The following is a 22,744-nucleotide window of genomic DNA, read 5'->3' as shown; positions in this document are numbered from 1 at the left end:
TTTTGTAATGTCTACCCACCCACCCTTCTAGTTCTTTCCCCAGAGCCCCACTCTGGTACCGTGTCATTATCATCATCATCATCATTTTCATTTCTCTTCCAGTTTTACACAATTTACTCCTTCCCACTTTTATATAATGTGAGCAGCTTTGTATCCTCTCTGCAGCAAGAAACCTGCTCCAGTCCCTTCCGTTTATCATCTAGCATAAAATTTGCCACCTTCGCTACTGTAGTCCTACTCAGTCAAACGGAATCCCACTATTGTGAACCACTTGATGACTCACTAATACTGGTGCCACAAAAAAGCACCCAGGACTCTATAAAGTATTTGATATTAGGAAGGGCATCCAGTAGTAGACCCATGCCAACACAGACATTGGAGCATGACATAGTTTTCTGGCCTGTTAGATCTTGTCAAACGTCCAACTCATGCCAGTAGAGAAGACAGACATTTAAAGATGATGAAGCTGAACCCTACATCAAATCTGAGGAGTTAACACAACAAAATAAGCATTTCATTACACAATCAAAATATATTCAAAACTTTAATAAATTTTTAAAAACAAACCTTTGGTCTTGGTTTTCCAGTCACTTTGCAGACAAATGTTACATCTGAACCTTCAATTAAACGGAAGTTTTTCAGTGTCTGTGTTATTCTGGGATGTTCTTTTCCAACAGATACTTTATCTTCGGGATGTTCTGAATCATATTCACTTGTACTTCCAACATCACTAGTGAAATGAATCTTGCCTGCACGGAATTGAATTTCCTGCTTCAGACGTTCCTCAAAAGCAGAAGTCTTGAAATCCTATGAATACAAAGAATTGAAATTTAATATAGTTTTTAGTAGAAAATCAAATATTGCATAGATAAAAATACAATTTTTCATCTCAATAGAAGTTTAGATTAATTATTTGTGAAACATGAGGTATTTCTCTTGCACAACATCAGCAGTGTGGAGAGGGGGGATTTGTCTTCCACAAAAATAAGACATTTCCCAGATTTCCATAGACATAATCAACTCTGACCAGAGACCTATATATATATATATTAGAAGAAATGAGGTACTCAGAAATCTGGACGGTTTTATATTTACAGATATTTATTAGCATGTTACATGTTTTTATACATCATATACCATATATCATATATTAGCGATTTCATCCATTCTAGTGGAGTCTTCAAATTTAACTAAGTTTTTGCAGGAATTTTGACTCTGACAAACAGAGTTAAAATGATATATGATGTATAAAAACATGTAACATACTAATAAATATCTGTAAATATAAAACCATCCGGATTTCTGAGTACCTCATTTCTTCTAATATATAATACCTGTACATCATCTCCAAACCTTCTAATATATATATATACATATGTTTGTATGTGTATACATATATATATATAAACATATGTATATATGTATGTGTGTAAGTATACAGAGAGAACACATGAAGCATATATGCTACAAATACTTACAAATTTATAAGTGAAATAAAATATGAAGTACTTTGTATCTTCTGTGATATTTTAAACCATGTACTAAATTTTTGAAGATATGTTTTTTATTGCTGAACTCTCATAATGACAACATTTCAGTCTAGAACTAATTCATACACACACACACACACACACACACACACACACACATACACACACTGTTTTATGTTGAACAAATGAGAAGGGAGTGCTTGAGATTTGTTGTAAAGTGAATGGTGTTTTTATTGAAATTGAAACAGAATTTGTCTTGCAACTCAAGTTTAAGTTTTTAAAAAAAATTATGAACATAATGAAATCCTACTATAACTTTTAGAAAATGAATTTCATTTTACCTGAGGAGCAGGTTTTGCTAATTTGTCATCCACTTTCTTTACAGGCACATATTCAGGTTTTGGTACAGGCTTTTTAGGTGCATGATCAATTCCATCAATCAACTTGGGAACACTTGGTGCTGAAAAAGAAAAACAAAAATTAGTTTGTTTTTTAAACAATATAGGTTGCTTTTCTGATTGATAAACCATTAATGAAACCAGGAGGATACTATATTCTGAATATTGAATTATCAATTTCTAAAATATATCATTAGGAATTTTATATATATCAAAAGGAAATTAATATTAAAATTAACTGCATACATATGTGTGTGTATATGCACAATACATAAACAAATACATTGCATCATCACTTTCATCATCACCACCACCACACAAGAACACATAATCATGTATAACCAATCCAACAATGGTGACTGCAAAATATATACATTAAAAGTTTGGAAAAAGTACTTTGAGGATAATGTTTCCAAATTTTTTCAATTCTAATTTGATAACAGAATATATAAGAAAAAACTACTCATTTTATAAGTCTGCAACAATAGTATTAGAGACTATACAAAAAACTATCCTTGTTTACCTCAGGTGCTTGGTTCCAAAAAGACACCATTTCTTATATAATAGAATAATAGAACATATGGGAAAAAACAGGTTTTGTTTGGAGGCCCCAAGTTGTCCTGAGCAAGTAGAATGATAAAGTATTTTCCTCTATATTGCATTGTATGCAGTAAAGAAAGCACTCAATATAATAAATCTAGGTGTACAACAAAATTAGGAAGAAATACTATGGCTTACAAAACAAGAAACACCCATGTAATCTTTATTTGTAGATGATCTAAATATTTACACAGGAATGATTGCTATTTTGAGAAACAATTAAATTTAATAGTGTCTTCAATTGATATAATAATGAAGTAGGGCTAAGATATTCTTATTTGTTAGTAGAATTTAATAATGGGAAATTTGCTTTCCAAACCCAAAACATTTTCATCAGTAATTATCCTATATCCTTTGTTCCACATAATAATCACTTCAAATACTTAGGTTCAAAGCTGCTGTGATTAAATAGTCATTAAATGTATTATATAATATTTTAAAAAATTTAATTCTCAGAGCTTTCTTTTTACTGTATAAAAATAAAAGCCAACAAGGTAATAGTAATAACATTTCAATACTTGACAGAACTTTAAAGTAAATCTAATCCACATGATCCAGGCATAAAAAAATCAACAACAAAAGTAAATACACTAACCAAGAGCTTAAAAGTGAAAGAAAGCAGCATTAGCAAGTCAGAAGTCAATACTATTAGTGAAGTTGTGACATCCAACTCTAGAAACTTAGGCAGATCTTACTAACTGGTTTTTATAAAATTAAGTATTTGTACATATGGAGAGAAATAATTTATCATCATCCTCTACTAAACTGATCTTATCTTACTTTAGAAGAAAGTGTAACTCTACTTGAGTTAATTATGGTGAGCAGTAGAATTCCAAACGCATTCATATTTTCACAATTTTCTTTTACAAAATATTAAGTGCTTACCTTCAACAAGAACTGCACTAGTAGCGTCTTGACCAGCTATATTCTGAGCAGTGCAAGTGTAATCACCTTTATCTCGTAATGTACTTTTAGAAATCAAGAAGTTACAACGGCCTGTAACTACATCAGTATAAACATGATGGCTAAAATAGAAGAAATATAAAAATTTGAATAGAGAAAAATAATAGATAGGTTTAATGAAAGAACAAACAAAAGAAAGATCAAAAATTAAATATCCTTCAACTGAATACAAAAATTGCTCTAATGAATGCTAGATTATTTTTTCCAATAATTCTTAAGTAATATATTTATCATGAAACAACATGGCCTTGTAGTTAGTGTGTTCATCTGGTGATGATAGGGTAATGGGTTCAACTCCGGGACCAGGAAGCATGAGTTGTCCTTAAGCAAAGCATCTCACATTGTTCCAGTCTACTCAGCTGTAATGAGTACCAGCCAGGAGCCAGTGCAGCACTCTCTCCCTCCAGCTGTCATATTTTGGACTTTCTGGTGGATCAAAGGTGAGGAGGTCAAGAGGGTGCCTAGGTCTGCTCCCAACTACACAGGCACTTAAAACAAGTAGTGAAAGCAAAATACATATTTCCATGCCATACCTGCTTGCAGGTCACATTTGGCTGTACTGTACTAGTATGTTCTTCAGACAATGTTTAAAAACAATGGTTTGATAACAAGAAAAAATATATCTAAGAACTACAATACTTATCTAAGACTTCTATGAATAAAGAGCCATGATGAAATACCAAGCATCATTGTGATTTTATATAGCTGTTAGGGATTTTTTTATCTTCTAACATTTATTTACAAGTAAATCTTTTGCAAACAATATATAAAAAATTATAAAAAATATACTTAAAATTATATTTCTTAAGCTTACTTTTCATCTTCAATAACTGGAAGTCCAAAATGTGACCACATAATTTGTGGAAAAGGTTTTCCAATCACGGTACATTCAAGCATCACATTGATACCTTCAATTAGTGTGGCATTCTGTAATGGTTCAATGAATCTTGGAGGCTGTGTAACAGGTGCACCAAACTTCACTGTTGGTTTTTTCTTTGGTTCTAAAAGTGGTTCCTCAGTAACAGGTGGTTGTGGTGGTGGTTTGGGAACTGGAGCAGGTGATGGTATTTTGAAAGGAACTTTTCTAACTCCCAGAATTGGTGATGCAGTAGGAACTTGCACAGCTGGTACAGGTTTTACTACTGGTAATTCTTGAGGTACATTTGCAGAAACTGGAGGAGATTCCTCTGATGATGATATAGGTTCTGGAAAAAAAAGAAGAAAAGAATAGGAAATTGGTAACATATATTGCTGATATCTGAAGAAATTTTAGGAAGAAATGTGCAAGAAAAATCATTACCAGAAAGAAAAAATACCTACCTTTTACATCTAAGTAAGCAGTGGATGTGTTAGTACCTTGTACATTTGTAGCAACACATTTGTATTGGCCAGAATCTTCAGCAAATACCTCAGCAATTGCAAGTTTGCTGACACCATTGATGTATGTGATTTCAAAATCTGGAGAATTGTGAATAATCTTTTCATTTTTAAACCATTTAACAACAGGTTCAGGGTTACCAGTGATAATGACTTCAAAGATTACTTTTTCACCTTCATTGACAGTAATATTCTGAAGTGGCTATAAAAAATAAATTTAAGAAAATAAAATTATTACAATTAATTAACCTTACTAGTGAGTATATTTTTTAAAAAAAAATTATCTTAAATAATTAATTGTACCGCATAATCATTCTGTATAAGAGTAGAAATAATTTAATATCTATTGTATATTGCAGCTTTTGGTGATCTTGTTCACACCAGGCATGAGGCTGGTATTAATATTTGACTTGCTACTTCTCTGCATTGAGAGGTCACAGCTCAAGTACTACAAACATGTGATTAGAATGTTGTAGTAAAGAATCAAGTCAAGCCATTCAGCAAGAGACTTAGGAATAAACCAAGAACAAGATGTTTTATTAATATCCATAGTCTCAGTTGGTCATGCTTGGTATTCCAGCCCAAAAATTTAATAATGTTTGCTTCTGATAGGATCTTATGAAGGAGGTGCTTAAACAGCCCTCCCAGGAATAGTGGGCGAAGAAGACGGAAGGGTGGATATTTTTCAGATTTTTATTCAGTTAATTCATATCAATAGAGATATCACTCCTCAATAATTTTTCAATTATTTTGTTACAGTTAAAATAAATAATTTCAAATTAGAAGTTATAATGGAATGCTGATAATATAATAAGTGCTTTTCAATTCAACTTTTAAAACTATATAGAGCTATACTTCAGCAAATGCTTCAGCAATTACAACTTTTATAATTTTATTTTTAAAAAAAGGCAAATAGCACAAATTTTTTATTGTTAAAGAATTATTTTACAAAGATAGCCTTTAATCATGAATTAGTAATTCAAATAAAAGAATTAAAAGTAAACAGTACCTTAGGGAAAGATGGCTTAAGATGAGGAGCAGGTTTCATCTGTGGTTTAACTGCAGCTGGAACCACAGGTTCTGGTACTTCAGCTGGTTGGTCAAAAAGTTTAAGACGTTTTTCAAAGGGTGGCAAAGTTTGTTCCGGTTCATCCACGTCCATTTTAACATCAGCTGGAGGAACAGGTACTGGAGGTTGTACACTTTTTATTGGAGAAGGTTTTTCAGGTTTCTCTTTATGTGTAGGTTTGAGAGTAGGTTCTTGTGCAGGCTTAGGAACTGGTTTAGGAACAGGAGCTTGTACATGTCTAATTGGTGAAGGATGTACAGGTTCTTGAATCGGCTGTGGTGGTTCAACTGGGCGCATGTAAACATCTGCCTGATGTGTAGGCACAACAGGTTTCATATGCGCAAAACTCTCCACTACTGGTGGTGGGGGTGCTATATTAAAGATAAGAAGTTCATTACAAATATTTGATCAAAATATATATATTTGTAAAAATATAAACGTACATTGAATGAGCATTATGTTAGCAAACAAACTTTACTAATTTTATAATAGCTATTCTTCTATATCTGTAAAGCTTTTATTTCATTTTGTTTTTGTATCTGGTTTGCAAGATTCTTTACATAAATTCGTGTTGAAGCAAATTTCGTTGTGTCCGGGGAGAGTCATTATGCCAATATTATTAACACATACACTGGTTCAATTTCACTTCTTTATTATTAGTCAATTGGTTAAATATCCAACTAACTAATCAATTAACCAAATTGAACAAACAGCTAGATATTTAACCAACTGACTAATAATAAAAGAATGGAATTGAACCAGTGTGTGTGTTAATAATATTGGCATAATGACTTTCCCTAGACACAACAAAATGTTATTTCATTTATATAGGAAATAGTTAAGCAATTGTAATAGAAAGCTACATTTAACTTTTAGGTATTATATGATGAAATAAAAGTGTTTTCTGAAAGAGAAGGAAATCTAGATTACCTTGCACTCTCAATTCAGCCATACATTCTGCTTCTCCAGCAGGATTTTTAGCTTTGACAGTAAATTTTCCTGAATCTTCATAGAAAACCTCTGGAATGTAGAGAGTATGAATATCTCCCTCTTGGATGATTTCAAAATCAGGGGAACTAACAATGCGGGATCCTTCCCTATACCACATGACTTGTGGGGCAGGTGTACCAGCAACACGAACAGTTAATTTTACAGATTCTCCTTCTTTAACTTGGCGTCTTTGAAGTCTTTCAGTGAAAGATGGTGGTATCATGGAAGCTAAAAAATATAAAATATGAAAATCATAAGACATAAATTTATTAATAACTAATTATATACACAATATATTAAAAAGATTATACAAATTACAATGTAACTTTTGAAAATTTTTAATTACTTGTGTCATCATGAATGATGAATTTTTGTTAATTGAAATATAAGATAGACATCCTCCACTACATCCATATTGCAGAAGCATTGCATTCTTCAAAATCGTGCTCGATCATAGAATTTCATAATGTAAAATTTACTTCCCACTTACTTCCATGAACATCAAAGTTAATAGAAAATATGTTTCATTTTATGATAAGATATTCAGAAATGCAATGTTTCAATAAGTAAAGGGGCATGGCCTAATGGTTAGAGTGTTGCACTTTTCATTGAACAATTGTGATTTCACTTCCCAGACCAGACAGTGTATTGTGTTCTTGAACAAAACACTTTCACATTGCTCCAGTCTAATCAGCTCAGGAAAATGAGTAACCTTGTGATGGACTGGCATCCCATCCCATTCAAGAGGAGTGTTATGATTTTGATCACTTATACACCATGGAAGCACGGAAACCAACCCTATAAGTCCTTGGATGTGAGATAGTAATGTCCAGAGATTGATGGTGAATGTTTCGTTAATATAGGGGATGTCTCTTTTGTAATTTAATTCCTTTTTTTCATTATTTTTATCAAAGACAAATAAAAATCGTGTACCAAAGTAGAAATTTAGTTAATATAAATTTATGATACTTACCTCTAACAATCAGTTCAGCAGTACTTGATGCACATCCAACATAATTAGATGCTGTACAAGTAACTTGGCCTGATTGCTCTTCAAGAACTTCTGGTATGGTAAGAGAAACACGGCCGTCTTTGTATGAAATTTCAAAGTCTGCTCCGTCAGTAATTTCTTTATCTTTCTTATACCATTTGATACTGGGTTCAGGTTTACCTAAAATCAATTTTGAGTATTTTGTTAGCTTGAAGTAAAACAAAACCATTCAATCAAAAATTGAAATGTTTGAACTTTTAATTATCATAATAAGCCAAAGATTCTTATAAGATTGCTTTCCCAAAAGAATTAATATTCTATATATAAGCTTTAGACAATCCCTATAGGTACAACATCCATTATAATATTTTATGGAATGATCATTATACTAAATTTCAAGCCATAAGTGAAGGAGACTATGAAAGAGAGAGAGAGAGAGAGTCTGTGATGATTTTAGGTTGAGAGGAACATATTTTTTGTTGTATGAGCATAGAACTGGAGAGTGTAACAAAGTAGACACTATTGCAGGTGGATGTATGGAAAGAACAGCAGTAAAAGAAAGGAAGATATATATTAATTCTTATGTATGGGTTCCTTGAAATGTGGAATATCTTTCAAGAGTTCACCAAGAGTAAAAAGATTAGGAAATGCTAATCCAGAGGGTTAATAGACTCACTACTGTAGTTTTATTTTTTTTAGGATTTATTAAGTCTATTTCAGAGAGAAATTTTGCATACAGAATTTTGTTGTTTTGTTAAGACTATTAACAGTTTTCAATTAAGTCCTTAGGAAAAAAAGGAAAAAAAACATTTCACCTACATAACTAGTTATTAAAAAAGCATTAAAATTACATGAAAATTACAATTGATGAGTGAAAAATTTGGAGGCAAAATATTTATTTAATGCTTTTCACGTATATCTAAAAAGATTCAAGGTTTATATCTTGAAAATATTTTAAATATTAATACTATTTAGTACTACTTAATCAGTTAATTTTTGCTGTGTTGAATAGTTTAAAGCTATTTCAATTTAAAATTATCAAATTATTAAATGATATACAAATGGATTAAAATCTACCATTGAAATGTAATTCTTACCAGTGACAACACCATCAAAAGTGACTTTGGTGCCCTCAAGAGCAGTAATATTTTTGAGGGCTTGAAGGAATTTTGGTGGTATAGGAACTTCAATCCTGAGATCTACTTGTTGGTATTGTGGGGCGAGATCAGTTGTGATCGAGGTAGCAAATCTATCATGGGTAGCAACAGGTGCGCCCATTACTTCGAACTTTGGTGGTACTTGTGTAGTAATGGTAGTAGAATGATGTTCCATTCCTGACATGCTCTTTTCTTGCATATCAGCAATTATCCGGCTTAATCTTGTTTCTGATTGAGTGACTGTTCGAGTACTGTAACATCAGAACAACATAACACATTACTCAAAAGGTTTATTTCTTTTAGGTAAGTAATCTTAAAAATACACTAAAGAAGATTTTTACAAGCAAATTTATTAAATCAGATGTAATCATTTATACTTTAGAGTAAATTGAAAAGAATTTGATTAATCGCTATATTTTTTCAAGTCAACTAAACCTACTAAATCTATGGATTCATCTATACTCTTTACTCTTTTACTTGTTTCAGTCATGTGACTGTGGCCATGCTGGAGCACCACCTTTAGTCGAGCAAATCGACCCTAGGACTTATTCTTTGTAAGCCTAGTATTTATTCTATTGGTCTCTTTTGCTGAACTGCTAAGTTACGGGGACGTAAACACACCAGCATCAGTTGTCAAGCAATGTTGGGGGACAAACACAGACACACAAACATATACACACACATACATATATATATATATATATATATATATATATATATATATATACGACGGGCTTCTTTCAGTTTCCGTCTACCAAATCCACTCACAAGGCTTTGGTCGGCCCGAGGCTATAGTAAAAGACACTTGCCCAAGGTGCAATGGAGTGGGACTGAACCTTAAACCATGTGGTTCGTAAGCAAGCTACTTACCACACAGCCACTCCAATGCCTATATCTAAAGCTTTATTTACATTTTTTTACATCTACACATCAGTCCTTCCTTCCATTTTGATTGTTGATCAATAAGTTAAACCAGTACATATAAAATATATGTTGTATGTATAAGTTTGTCCTTCTACACAGATAAATAAGTTAATTTGGGATTAGAATTCAAGTTATTTTTCTCTAAATGAAATATGCATGAATTAGAACTGTGATATTTAGTGGTAAGCATGAAGGAATCTAGCATTAATCTATTGGAAAATTAAGAGATACATTGATTTTAAAAGTATATAAGCTAAGGAAGCAGATAAATATAGCATGGAGAAGTATACACTTTGTGACTGACATCAGTAACCAAAGTCACAGACAGAGTGTGAGAGAGAATATTGAAAATGCTGTTGTAAGCCAAAAGAACACACGTAAATAATTGAATCTGGTCTTAAAGTTTACCATTACTTTGGTCGTCTCTTGCTAAGAAAAGAGCTACTTTTTCTTTATGTTCAAAATATTCTCCTAAACTCAGTATTTAGAATATGGTTTCCTAAAAGCTACAGTCTCAAAGTTTAAGAGAAATGATTGATTAGCATTTAAAGAAAGGGATACCTTATAGTGACTAACAAAATAAGTGATTAAATACTGTTTAATAAATACTACATTTCATAGTTGAAAACGTACAATTGAGATTGGTAACTAGCTTCCATTGGAACTGGTAGAACTTTCTCAACAATGACTCGTGCTGAACATGTTGCTCTTCCTGAAGGATTCTCAGCTGTAACGGTGAATCTTCCAGCATCACGTTCACTAGCTTTTGGAATGATCAAACGATATTTGTCTCCTTCCATACAAGGTTGATGTTGTCTTATATCAATGATGTCTCCATTGTATTGCCAAACAACCTAAAATTTAGAAACAAATACAATAAGGAAATATAATTGCTAAATAATACCAATTTCACATTAAATAAGTTTTGTTTACTTGCTTACATGGGATAAAAAAAAAAAACAGCAGTAATTAAGTTATAATATTTTTAAAATTCTATAGCTTTTGAAGGTATAAAAATGTTAAGTTGTTCTTGGAAGGAATTGAACACATAAAATAGAAGGATGAAGCTAAACATTACAAGGTATTTAATTCAAAGATCAAATTGATTAACCCACAATAAGAAATACAACTGCAGCCGTAGCAATGCAACCAAATGAGTTTTTGAGGTTTAAAATCTAAAATTATTTTCAATTTGGAAGAAAAATATGTAATAATTACTTTTGGTTTAGGTGTTCCAGTAATTATGCACTCAAGCATAACTGGCTCGCCTTGTTTCACTGTAACATCTTGAAACAATTTAGTAAATTCTGGAGGTGACTGTTTAATTTCTTCAGTTCTTGTAACAGTAGTTACTTTCTCAACTGTACGACGAACCATAGTTAATTGTTCCACTCCTGACTGTTTCTCAGATTTAATTAATAATTTTCCATAACATTTAGCTTCTCCGGCAGGATTGACAGCTTTTACCATGAAAGTGCCACTGTCTTCTCCAAAAGTTTCAGGAATTATAAGTGAATGCACATCGCCATTACAGACGGTCTGAAAGGAAAAAAATTATTTGAATTACATTAGAACTAGTCATTAAATATTTAACTTATCAAATCCTTTAATAAGAACTGTCAAAATTAACTAACTTCTTCAGAATTGTATACAATTTTATATGAAGAATATTTTTCTTTGGTTTTGCTGCTGTAACTCTAAAACTGCTACCTTCAGATAATGAAATATGGGTTAAGAAACACACAATACAATTTCTTATTTCTTTACTGCCCACAAGGGGCTACACACAGAGGGGACAAACAAATGGATTAAGTCAATTATATCGACCTCAGTGCATTGGTACTTATTTAATCGATCCTGAAAGGACGAAAGGCAAAGTCGACCTCGGCGGAATTTGAACTCAGAACGTAGTGGCAGACAAAATAATAATGTATTATTAGCACTGTATAATGCATTATACAGTGCTAATAATGTATTTGGTGACATTTTTAATTTAACAAGTCATGAAGGGTAATATGAAGCTTTCATATTTTAACATAGAAGTTTTATGTAATATCATTTTGAACCTTTGTAATAAATATCATTCATTATTCACAAATATGCACCTTAAATTATACACATATAATTATAAATATTACTAACCTTATATTTAGAAGATGGTTCAATCAATATACCTTCTTTAAACCACTGAACTTCGGGAATTGGCATACCATGAACAGTACATCTCAAAGTAACATTTTCACCTGGTTTGCTGGCTACATCAGTGAGCAGTTCTGGGAAAGTTGGTGCAACCAAATCTGTACCAGAGCCGTCACTCATTTCACTCAGAGCTGAAAAATATATTGATTTTTATGAACTGAAGATCATTTTCTCATTAGTAATAAATATATATTAATGGCAGATTAAGTTTATAACAATTACCCACCATGTCTAAATGTTTCCATTAATGCTCAAAAAGGAAAGAATTTGTTTATATCAATTCTAAATTTATTGTTTTAAAGATATGTTTTAATATTTTTTAAATATAACCTTAGCTCAAAGTTAATTTAAATATTAGATATAAAGTAGAAATTCGAAAAATTTAAATACCTTCAACAATTAGTTTGCATTGACTTTCAGCAACACCATGAGGATTACGTGCTACACATCTATATAGACCTGCATCTTCTAAATACACCTCTCTAATGACAAGAGTACATCTATCACCTTCAAATAACAACTGTATGTCCTTTGATTCTTTTACTGGCTTATCATTATGATACCAGATCACCTAAAATTAAATAGAAGAGATGTTAACATGGTTCTTTAAAAGAATATTTCATTTAGAGATAGTTTGAATAGTTTCTGCTTTTAAAATTTTTTGACAAAACATTGTATCTATTTCCAGATAATGCAATTAACATATCATGACTATTGGGTAAATTACTATGAAATAAATAAACCAGATTATAAAGCACACTTTTGTAATTTGCAAAAATTTTAGATTCCAACGTGAGACATACAATACTTATATTTTTTGTTCTATACACCTTTGTAATTATAGGAACTTATTTAATTATTGATAATTCAATAGTTACAAAGAAAATTTGTGTGAATATTTAACATGTGCTTCTAATGTGTTAAAATTTGCTACTAAGATAAAGTTAAATACTTTATTGTGAGGTTTTATGCAACTGGAAAGAAAACTTTATCATAGATTGAAAGAGTTAATGAAATAGAGCTTTCTCACCTCAGGTTCGGGATTTCCTACAATAATGCAGTCAAGCCGAACTCGGCTTCCTTCAATAACTTCAGCAGTTGCTTGAAGAAGCTGAGAGAAAAATGGTTTTACTGGTTCAACATCAGTTGATGACTGAGACATCTCCTCTCTGCAAATAAAAGTAGAGACAAATTAAGAATTAAAACTGTAAATTATCATGCATAATGAAATATATCATCATCATCATCATTTAACGTCCGCTTTCCATGCTAGCATGGGTTGGATGATTTGACTGAGGTCTGGCGAACCAGATGGCTGCACCAGACTCCAATCTGATCTGGCAGAATTTCTACAGCTGGATGCCCTTCCTAACGCCAACCACTCCGAGAGTGTAGTGGGTGCTTTTACGTGCCACCGGCACGAGGGCCATTCAGGTGGTACTGGCAACGGCCACGCTCAAATGGTGCTTTTTATGTGCCACCTGCACAGGAGCCAGTCCAGCGGCACTGGCAATGACCTTGCTCAAATGATTTTTTCACGTGCCACTAGCACAAGTGCTAGTAAGGCGGAAATATAATTTTTAGAAATATTTTAATTAGAACTTGCTTACACCATTAGCATATATTTGTATATATATCATATATATATACATACATACTATGTATATGCATATCTATGTATATATATGAGAGTGTATGTACACATATACATTTATTAAATAGTTGATTGTTCTACAAACAAGAATCTACAGACCAAATAAATAGCTAGATACATCTTTTAAATAACCAAGGCCAGGGCTACATACCACTATCTCATATTTTACCTATCTTCAGAATGATTTTAACAGCAATGATCAAGGCCATATGCCAAGAGTAATTTTTTAAAATTTAGTGTATGATGAAGAATTGAAAATATATATATGTACCCAGTACTGGAATATATTTGTTCAATGGTCAACTGGCATGATGAGCGAGCTTCACCCGCAGGGTTTTGAACCAATACAGAATAGGGACCAGAATCTTCTGGATAAGCTTCCATTATATCCAATATGGAAATATTATGATCAGTTGAAATCTAAAAATAAAAATAAATATTTCCAATTAAATATTTTGCAAATAAATTTCGACAGTAAGAAATACTTAACAATGATAATTAATTATTAACGACTTTTGATTATTTTTGTTTTAGTTCATTTATGTTGTAACAAGGGACATACTAGCCATAGCTGATTGAGTAATTGATCTAATAACTAAACAATTGATTAGATAGCGAGCCAATTGGCAAATAAAAGATAAAGAAGTGAAATAAAACTAGTGCTTGTGTTTATTATTGATATCATGACCTTCCCCAGATACAACAAAATTATCATAAAAATTTCATAGAAATTGTTTTCTTATGACAATTTTTTTTTATTAGCCTTTAGATTTGAAACACTAAATTATGAAAATTAAATTATTCAGTTTTTAAGAAAATGGTTTATGGAAAAAATAATGAAAAACAGTATCAGTAACTGAATATTGATTTAATTTATCAAATTAAATATTATTTATTAGTAATTAAATCAGAATTCAATATACCTTAAAAACATTGGAATTGATAATTTGTTCTGTTCCTCTAAACCATAGAACTTCAGGATTAGGAACTCCAGAGAAAACAATACGAAAGCTAATACTTTTGCCTTCATTAATTGTTCGATTCATCAGAGGTTCGTGTATAATTGGTTTCTCCAAAGCTAAATTATAAATATAAGATAAAAACAGGTGAAAAATACTATTCTTTTGGAATACATACATAACAAACAAATTTTTTTTAAATGGTATTTAAATTTTTCATATAAAATGAAAATTTATATAATTCCTATCTGATAAAAAAAATTTGGAGTGGACTAATTTGTATTAAGTTCTATGCATTTGATTTTTTTATGTTAATTTATATCCTTTTATTATCTTATGTTTACCAGTTTCTATCATTGGATTGTGCTCATGCTGGAGCAATGCCTTTGATAATCTTTAAAATATTTACAAATTCTTTCACAAAAACAAGTTTTAAATTCAAGCTAGATAGAACACAAATTAATATTCCTTACGTTTCACAGTCAAGCGAGCAGATGAAGAAGCTTCACCACCGGCATTATTGGCACGGCAAGTGTAGCGTGCACCTTCTTGCATTGTAACTTTACGGATTTTCAAACAACAGGTTCCATTTATTTTTGTAATGACGAAATCAGGAGAGTTGTCAATATTTTGGTCATCTTTGTACCATGAGATACTAGGTGTGGGCATACCAGTAATTTGACACTCAAAGGTAAATGGACTTCCTTCCAAAATGTCAGCTGATTTTAAATTCTTTATGATATCTGGTGGAATTATCTGTTGATGTGTTTCTGAAAAGTAAAAATCAACCATGAAAAAAATGTACACATATTCTATGAATAACTCATGTTGATAATCACACTAAATATCTACATACATGAAATACATCGCTTTTAATAAAATTATTTTATAAACAGTTTAAGTTTGTATATATTTAAAGCTTTTTTAACTATATTTCTGTTGAAATAAACTGCCTTTGTGTCAATTAATTTTGAAAATAATTTAAAACTTAGCAAATAAACTTTGTCCTTATGAAAGTGGTGTTTGGAATTTAAATTAACAAGAAATTTTAATGACAGATTAACTTAGATCACTATATAAAAGGAAATTTGTATCACTGAAGTTATGGGGTGGGGGTCTTGGGTGGCTTGGTATCAAAAGGGTTAAATATAAAAAATGTATTAGTTTTGTGATATATATATAATATACTTTATTAAAAGCGATGTATTTTGATGGATTCCCTATATCCTATAAACAATTAATCCCAAGACTTCTGTAGAAATAATTAATATTGAAAAAACTGGTATAATTTCTTTTGAAGACTAAACAAAATAATAATAAAACTGTTTACACAGACACTTGCACACCAAGTGCAGTACAAAAGCCCTACTGAAACAGATGTTTTTTAATGCATTTTACTAGCTAGGTTTGGAGGAAGGAGTAGTGCTCATGGGCTTCAAAGGCATTCCTAGACAAGTGACAATGATATGATTAATGTTCCTATTGAATCTCTGTAAGTTAAACTTGTGGTAAAACATGAGCAAGGAGGGAATTCTAAAGGGCTGTTTATCTGAGTAGAAAGGAGTGGACATAGTGATTAGTGTAGGACCTAGGGTGATATACACAAAAAAGATGATGATAGGAGAACACATGAATGGGGTGGGAATGCCTAAGTGAAAATAGTCAAAACCCAACCAGCTCTGAGAAGCAGTAGCAATTATAGTTGCAGGATAAAAGAAAAAGAAAGTACAGTGTATATGTGTGCCTGAGGTTGGACCATATCTGTGAGTGGCTTTATGCCAATCAATTGGATGACTCCTTTTTGGAATTGGTTTAAAATATCTGAAAGTGCAGCTACAGCACTGTCCCAGACACAAGAACAATGCCCTATTGAGGGGTCTCAACAACAACAGCTATAATAACCAAATAATTTCTACAAATTAAAAATAAAATATTTACCTTTAACATTTAGATGAGCTGAAGATTCGGCTGTTCCAGCCTGGTTTGTCACACGACAAGTGTAACGAGCAGTATCTTCAGAAAATGTTTCTTCAATAGTTAAAGTAGCTACACCATTCTCAAAACGTGTTTCATAATCAGGACTTGTTAAAGGAAGGTTGTCTTTGAACCATTTAACCTCTGGAATTTCATCACTTTCGATGTGACATTCAAAAATAAACCTGAAAATGACAACAAAAATGTAATAACTCAATTTTGATTATGTGAAAATCAATTTTGCACTTAATTTTTCAATTTTTTGTCAGTTAAATATTATCACAACTGATGTAGTATGTTATTCAAAGGCTACAACAGTGAGAAATGGATAAATTTTGAAATGTTGACGGCAATGAAAATGTTAGTGTGTTACCTATTATTTTATTTATCCATTCCAATATAACAGATTCCAAATAATTCCTCATTGTAGTATTCTGACAAAGGGATTTTGGTCCCAAAATATTAGAATATAATTTTAGATATTAACTTAGCATTAGGAAGGGCATCAAACCACAGACACCATGCCAAAGCAGACAGTAGAGCTTGACACAGTCCTCTAGCTCACCAGCTTCTGTCAAACTATCCAGCCCATGCCAGCATGGAAAACAGGTTAAGTGGTGGTGATGATAATACATCACATGCTGCTAAGCTTAAGATTTGTCTGAATCAAATTTTAACTAACTCTAATTTTACCAATGTGAATGGAAGGACATCTAAAACTTCAGTTTTTATTATTACAAAATAATATCTAAAGAAAATAATGATGCAATTTTCAGTATTTAGAAATAAAGATTGCAACTAAAATAGAAGAAAATATATGAAATAAACTTACTTAGTTCCTTCAAGGACTTCTGCATTCTTAAGATGTTGAGTAATGCGGGGAGGCTTCAACACAACTGCCTGTTCATTGACAGGGATATCTATCTGCATTGGGATATGTTCCTCAACACCCGAAGCCTTTAAAAAAGAAAGGAGTATTTTTTTAATGAAATATTCATTAAACAATTCTAATTATAGCTCATAATTTAAATTAATTCTTTTAAATCAGTTATTTATTTTACAGAATGAAAAGTAATTTCTTTTTTCAAAGTAACACAAATATTAAATGTAAATTCAAAATTAATCAAAAACTTACCTCATTACCCTCCAGTTTCACTTTCAAAGCTGACAATTCATTATCAGCTTGTTGGAAAGACTGAAGAAGATCTTGATAAGAAACTACAACATGGCGAACCTTGTTGGCGCCTTGATCACCTGAAATGAACAAATTTAGGATATTTTAATTAGTTATATTATTTCTTTTCAGTCTTAGTTTTATACAACTAATAAATAATCACATGAATTAAATCAAGTTTTTATGGAATTAAGAACTTGTAAGATGTTTGGAAAATAAATAAAAAAATTAAATCAACCACAGGAAATAACTCATGAATTAGGATAAAAAAAAGATGGGTGCACTGAATGTTGTATGTAAAAATTATTCTTAGTAAATATCAATTTACTTCTTAGATGGAGAAAGAAAACAAAGAAAAAAATCTAATATTCATTAGCAACTCTCAGTGAAAAGAGGAGATAATTTTAAAAAATTAGGAGTTAATCTCTAGTCATATGATTACAGGTAATTTGATTTGTGTTTGCAGACAAAAGGTAACTATAGCCATGTTTCTGTCTGATAAACCTCATCAGCATAGTATATAGCCTGATCAGATAATAAAGAAATTTCACTTAAGAATTTTTTTGTGTGTATATCATTCATTAGGAACGTCACTCCTTAACTCACTGAAATTCATGCCTTTAACTCATTTGACTTGTTTCTTTTGGTTCATTACATCTTTCAGTTAAGTAAATTATATTGGCAAAAAACTTTTATGTAACTCATTTTCCAATATGTAAAAGTCTATATCAACTAACTAGGCAGCTTCAGTAGGATACACCAAGCTGATGAGGTCTAACAGGTGGAAACATGTTCATAGTTGTTTTGCATCTGAAAACTTTCAGTTAAGCATGTAAATTAACTTTGAGATTAATTCTTAATTTCTTGGAATTATATTCTCCACATCTTTTGTTTGTGAGATGCAAAAAGCTGTCATTAAGTTTTCTTTTATTTAATTTGAAAATCTGCCTTTTTTTTAATGTTTTAGTTATATAGGGAAGCAGTGTCCATCACCTTTTTCCAGAGACAGAAAGAATGGTGGTAAAAGAGAGGGAGGGAAGTATCCTCAAACCAGAGACTTGGCTTGCATCAGAGTGGACTCTGCTAAAATCATCCAAAGTATCAGGTGATGGTGTTTCTAATTAGTTCAGCAGTACTAACTGGATCTCAAATAAAGACAATAAACCAAATGGGCTATAGCAGTATTTGAACTCAGAATGTAAGGAGCTGGAACAAATACTGTAAAGCATCCAATTCAACATTCTTACAGTTGTGTTATTCCACCATCCTAAATTGCTACTTTTCACTGACACAAAATGGATGAAAGACAAAGTTGACTTTGGTGGGGTTTGAACTCTGAGCACAATACATCAGAACAAGTATTGTGAAGTAGTCTATCCTATCCTATCCTGTAACAACTCTGCCAGTTTGCCATTTTATTTGATATCAATATATATTTGCAGAGTAATTATAAAGGTAACTCTCTTATAAAGATATTGTTCTTCATGAGTTATACTAAAAATAAAAACTTTCAGTTTCTGCCATTTGTGTTGGAAGCTAAAACTTTACTTACCGTAAAGTTCATGTGACAGTTCAGAGATTTTGTTGACTTTCTGTTCTATTATCGGTTTTTCATTTTCAACAAACTTTTGTAACTTTATAATCAATGTGGTTGCATCTGATGGCTGACGACATTCAGTAGCTTGACGCCCAATGTTGATCAGCATTTGATTACCTTCTCTGACCCATTGCTCAGTCTAAAAAAATTAAACAATGAGAAAAATTTATAAGTCCTTTTTTTTAAAAAAACAACATATATTTTTAATAAAATAACATTATTGTATACAATCTTCAAAATTCTTCACTACTAGTAGTCTTGTTCAAATTCTATTCTTTTATTGACACAGACAGGGCTCTGTGGTTATGAAGTTCATTTCCCAACCATGTGGTTTCAGGTTCATTCCCACTGATTGGTAATTTGGGCAACCATAGTTTTGAAAGTAAATTTAGTAGACAGAAACTGAAAGAAATGCACACAGACACACACACACACATACACATAATGTTATGAATGATGATGTTGGTATGATGGTCCTGCTCATGTTACACCTTTAAAAACATGTGAAATAAGAAATTCCTTTATTGGAAAGTTAGGGTTGGTGGCAGGATATACATCTGGTTGTAAAAAGCAATACCAGAAGGATGAAACATAAACTTGACCATGGTGAGATTTGAACTCAAAACCCAAGGCACCAAAATATATATACCACAAGGTATTTCATCAGTTGTTTCAATAACTCTGTAAATTTGCCAATTCTCATTATATACTTTGAAGTTTTCTTTACAATTATGTTTCTAATTAGAAGAAAATACTAAAATATACAAACCTCTTCTATCATTTGGAAGTACATCACAGAAATATCCAAAAGAGAGCGGTAATCTGTCACACTGGTGTGGAATGTACTCCATTTCTTCTTTAAGACATCAATTTCTTGATGTATATGTACAGAATCATAATGTTTGTCTTGTACCATTAGTTCAGCAGTACTAATGAAACTGTTTATCTTCTTTTCAATAAGCTGTAGTAAAAAAAAAAAATTAAAAAATTAAATTAATGACTATGAGAATTATTCTGATAATGTCTTAAAAACAGTAAACATTACAGAAATGCTTCTGATCCAAAACAAATTTTGTTATTCTATAACCTATAGGTATAAAGCTATGTTCTATCTTAGTTGTCAATTTGATACAGTGACATTTGTGAAGTAGCTCAAATAAAATTATATATCTAAATCTCTCACGAAATACACATAGACCAATATCACTAATTATTAAACCACTAGTTCTAATGTGGGTGTATTTTCCAAAACTTAGTTTTTAACCCCTTAGCATTCAGATTACTTAGTCAAATGTAATACTTTTTTATTCACAATGTTTTCAATTAATCATGTTTTATCTTGTAGTTTCAATAATGTAATTGTTTATTTTTAGATTCACATTGTAGGGTAAGTGTGAAAGGCATGATCTTGCCAGTTTGAACAAAAAAACAGGTAGACTATTTGGGCCAGATATGGCCACTTTGAAATACTAAGGGGTTAATCTTTACTTTTTTTCTAACAATAATCTCAGATCAAGTTGTTTGTTTATAATATAACCAATTACATGCTTATGCCTTGGCTTTTAGCATGTACTTATATGCTTCCATTTCAAAAAATTAGAATGTATTATTTGAGATGGAGAAACCTACCCTTCACATGCAGTTGTCAGTCTTTTACATTTAAAGTAGTGCTACCATTTAAATGATTAATAATTCCCTCATTCAATTATGATCAATGTCATAGACGTTTGCATTTAAACTAAGTAGCAGCTAGTTTAGAAGATCAGAACTACTACAGAGAAAGAACTCTTTCTTTTTATTATTTCTATTGCAAATAAAATATGCACCCACCAAATACAATATGAAAATTTATTTCATTTTAGCTTCCCTTAGTTCTGTCTTTTAGTTCTGTGGTCAAAATCACTAAGTAGATAAGCATTCATATGCTTGTTATAAGTAATTTGGAAAATAATAACACAAGCATACTAAATTACACTGAATTTAAAAACAAGAAAAAAATTTTAACCAACCTCAACAGTCATTTCAAACTGTTTAAAAGCTTGTGATGTCATCCTTGCAGCAGGCAAATTATTGCCATAATTACCACGCCTGGCCTGCAGGTGGTGGTGGAGTTCATCTATTTCGGAATGAATCTGAAAATTAAATGAAAAGAAAAAATCACATGAAAATGAGAACAACACTTAAAGAACATAAAAGGAAGAAAATTATTTTTAACATACAAAAAAAATAATTAAATAAAATATTAACATCGTAAAAACTAACTTCTTCCTGGCCACATGCTTCCAAACTTAAAATAAGTTCAATTTCAACTTCAAGCATCCTATATCCTATAAATTTTATGAATTTTTCAAAAGAAATCTTTTCATAAAATATATACCTGTCTGAGATCAAAATTGAACTGACAAATTTGAAGGTTTTGTGCTAGACGTCGATCTTGTTCTTCCCATGTCTGGTTCCAGCGACGTTTATAATTTTCAGAAATTTCCATAATATGTTTAATTTCAGCCTGAGTAGCAGCATCAGCACCCTACAAATGAGCAATTATTTGTATATTAATTTCAAATAGATTAATGAATTACAAAATATATCATGGCAATAATTATCAAAAAAATTTCAGGTTAATTTATTTGCAAAATTAAACATTTCAATTACCTGCTGTCTAACTCGGACAACTATTTTTTCGCCTTCATCGGCAGTATGAGTAAGTAATTGATTTACTTCACTTTTCTTAACTTTGTGCTCTTCCAGCATCCTTTCAGCTTGGTTAAGGTCAGATGGCAGTTCAGTAGTTGAGAACTCTTGTTCAGTTTTGTTTATGAGTTCATCAAGCTAAAAGTTAGAATTAATATTTATTTAAAAAACATAATTTTAAACTACTACAAATAATAATGTTTATTTTTCTACAGAGCTCTTAAGGAACAAAACTAATTTAAAATTGACACGAGTCCTTTATTGTTTAAAAGAAATAACTGACATAAAACATCAACATATGAAAAACCTTATACGTACAGTAAAATATACCATATCATTGTACATACATATACTTTTTCAATGCTGCTTTGTATGAGCCTATTTAATTAATTCCAGCTTGGCCAAGCTTTACTCTTGCCAGAAAATTTACTGTTTGCTGTTCTTACATATTAGAACTATCATTCTGAGAGGGCTGTGAAGGATGAATTTGGCATTCAATACTAATATGTAACAATGCAGAAATGCATATGTCCCACA

At 31.3% G+C, this 22,744-nt stretch overlaps 1 protein-coding gene across 1 annotated transcript in view; it reads right to left on the bottom strand.

Annotated features, from left to right (window-relative positions):
• Positions 1 to 22,744, bottom strand: part of LOC118762202 (titin-like) — a 285,670-nt gene that overhangs the window by 122,576 nt on the left and 140,350 nt on the right. The window contains exons 32-56 of the mRNA XM_036500741.1: positions 22,169 to 22,345; positions 21,894 to 22,043; positions 21,526 to 21,648; positions 20,286 to 20,477; positions 19,472 to 19,655; positions 17,881 to 17,999; positions 17,578 to 17,702; positions 16,710 to 16,930; positions 15,245 to 15,541; positions 14,736 to 14,890; positions 14,084 to 14,232; positions 13,189 to 13,327; positions 12,549 to 12,729; positions 12,102 to 12,289; positions 11,178 to 11,498; positions 10,593 to 10,813; positions 8,976 to 9,286; positions 7,861 to 8,058; positions 6,828 to 7,115; positions 5,838 to 6,268; positions 4,772 to 5,030; positions 4,266 to 4,656; positions 3,374 to 3,513; positions 1,832 to 1,950; positions 568 to 807 (exon numbers count right to left, since the gene is read on the bottom strand). Of these exons, the coding sequence (XP_036356634.1) occupies positions 568 to 807; positions 1,832 to 1,950; positions 3,374 to 3,513; positions 4,266 to 4,656; positions 4,772 to 5,030; positions 5,838 to 6,268; positions 6,828 to 7,115; positions 7,861 to 8,058; positions 8,976 to 9,286; positions 10,593 to 10,813; positions 11,178 to 11,498; positions 12,102 to 12,289; positions 12,549 to 12,729; positions 13,189 to 13,327; positions 14,084 to 14,232; positions 14,736 to 14,890; positions 15,245 to 15,541; positions 16,710 to 16,930; positions 17,578 to 17,702; positions 17,881 to 17,999; positions 19,472 to 19,655; positions 20,286 to 20,477; positions 21,526 to 21,648; positions 21,894 to 22,043; positions 22,169 to 22,345 (5,319 nt within the window). The remainder of the gene's footprint in view (positions 1 to 567; positions 808 to 1,831; positions 1,951 to 3,373; positions 3,514 to 4,265; positions 4,657 to 4,771; positions 5,031 to 5,837; positions 6,269 to 6,827; positions 7,116 to 7,860; positions 8,059 to 8,975; positions 9,287 to 10,592; positions 10,814 to 11,177; positions 11,499 to 12,101; positions 12,290 to 12,548; positions 12,730 to 13,188; positions 13,328 to 14,083; positions 14,233 to 14,735; positions 14,891 to 15,244; positions 15,542 to 16,709; positions 16,931 to 17,577; positions 17,703 to 17,880; positions 18,000 to 19,471; positions 19,656 to 20,285; positions 20,478 to 21,525; positions 21,649 to 21,893; positions 22,044 to 22,168; positions 22,346 to 22,744) is intronic.

The sequence above is a fragment of the Octopus sinensis genome, linkage group LG2, assembly GCF_006345805.1.
Source record: "Octopus sinensis linkage group LG2, ASM634580v1, whole genome shotgun sequence".
Taxonomy (NCBI): Eukaryota; Metazoa; Mollusca; class Cephalopoda; order Octopoda; family Octopodidae; genus Octopus; species Octopus sinensis.
The sequence above is the reverse complement of the archived record's forward strand: the minus strand, read 5'-3'. Positions and strand labels throughout refer to the sequence as shown.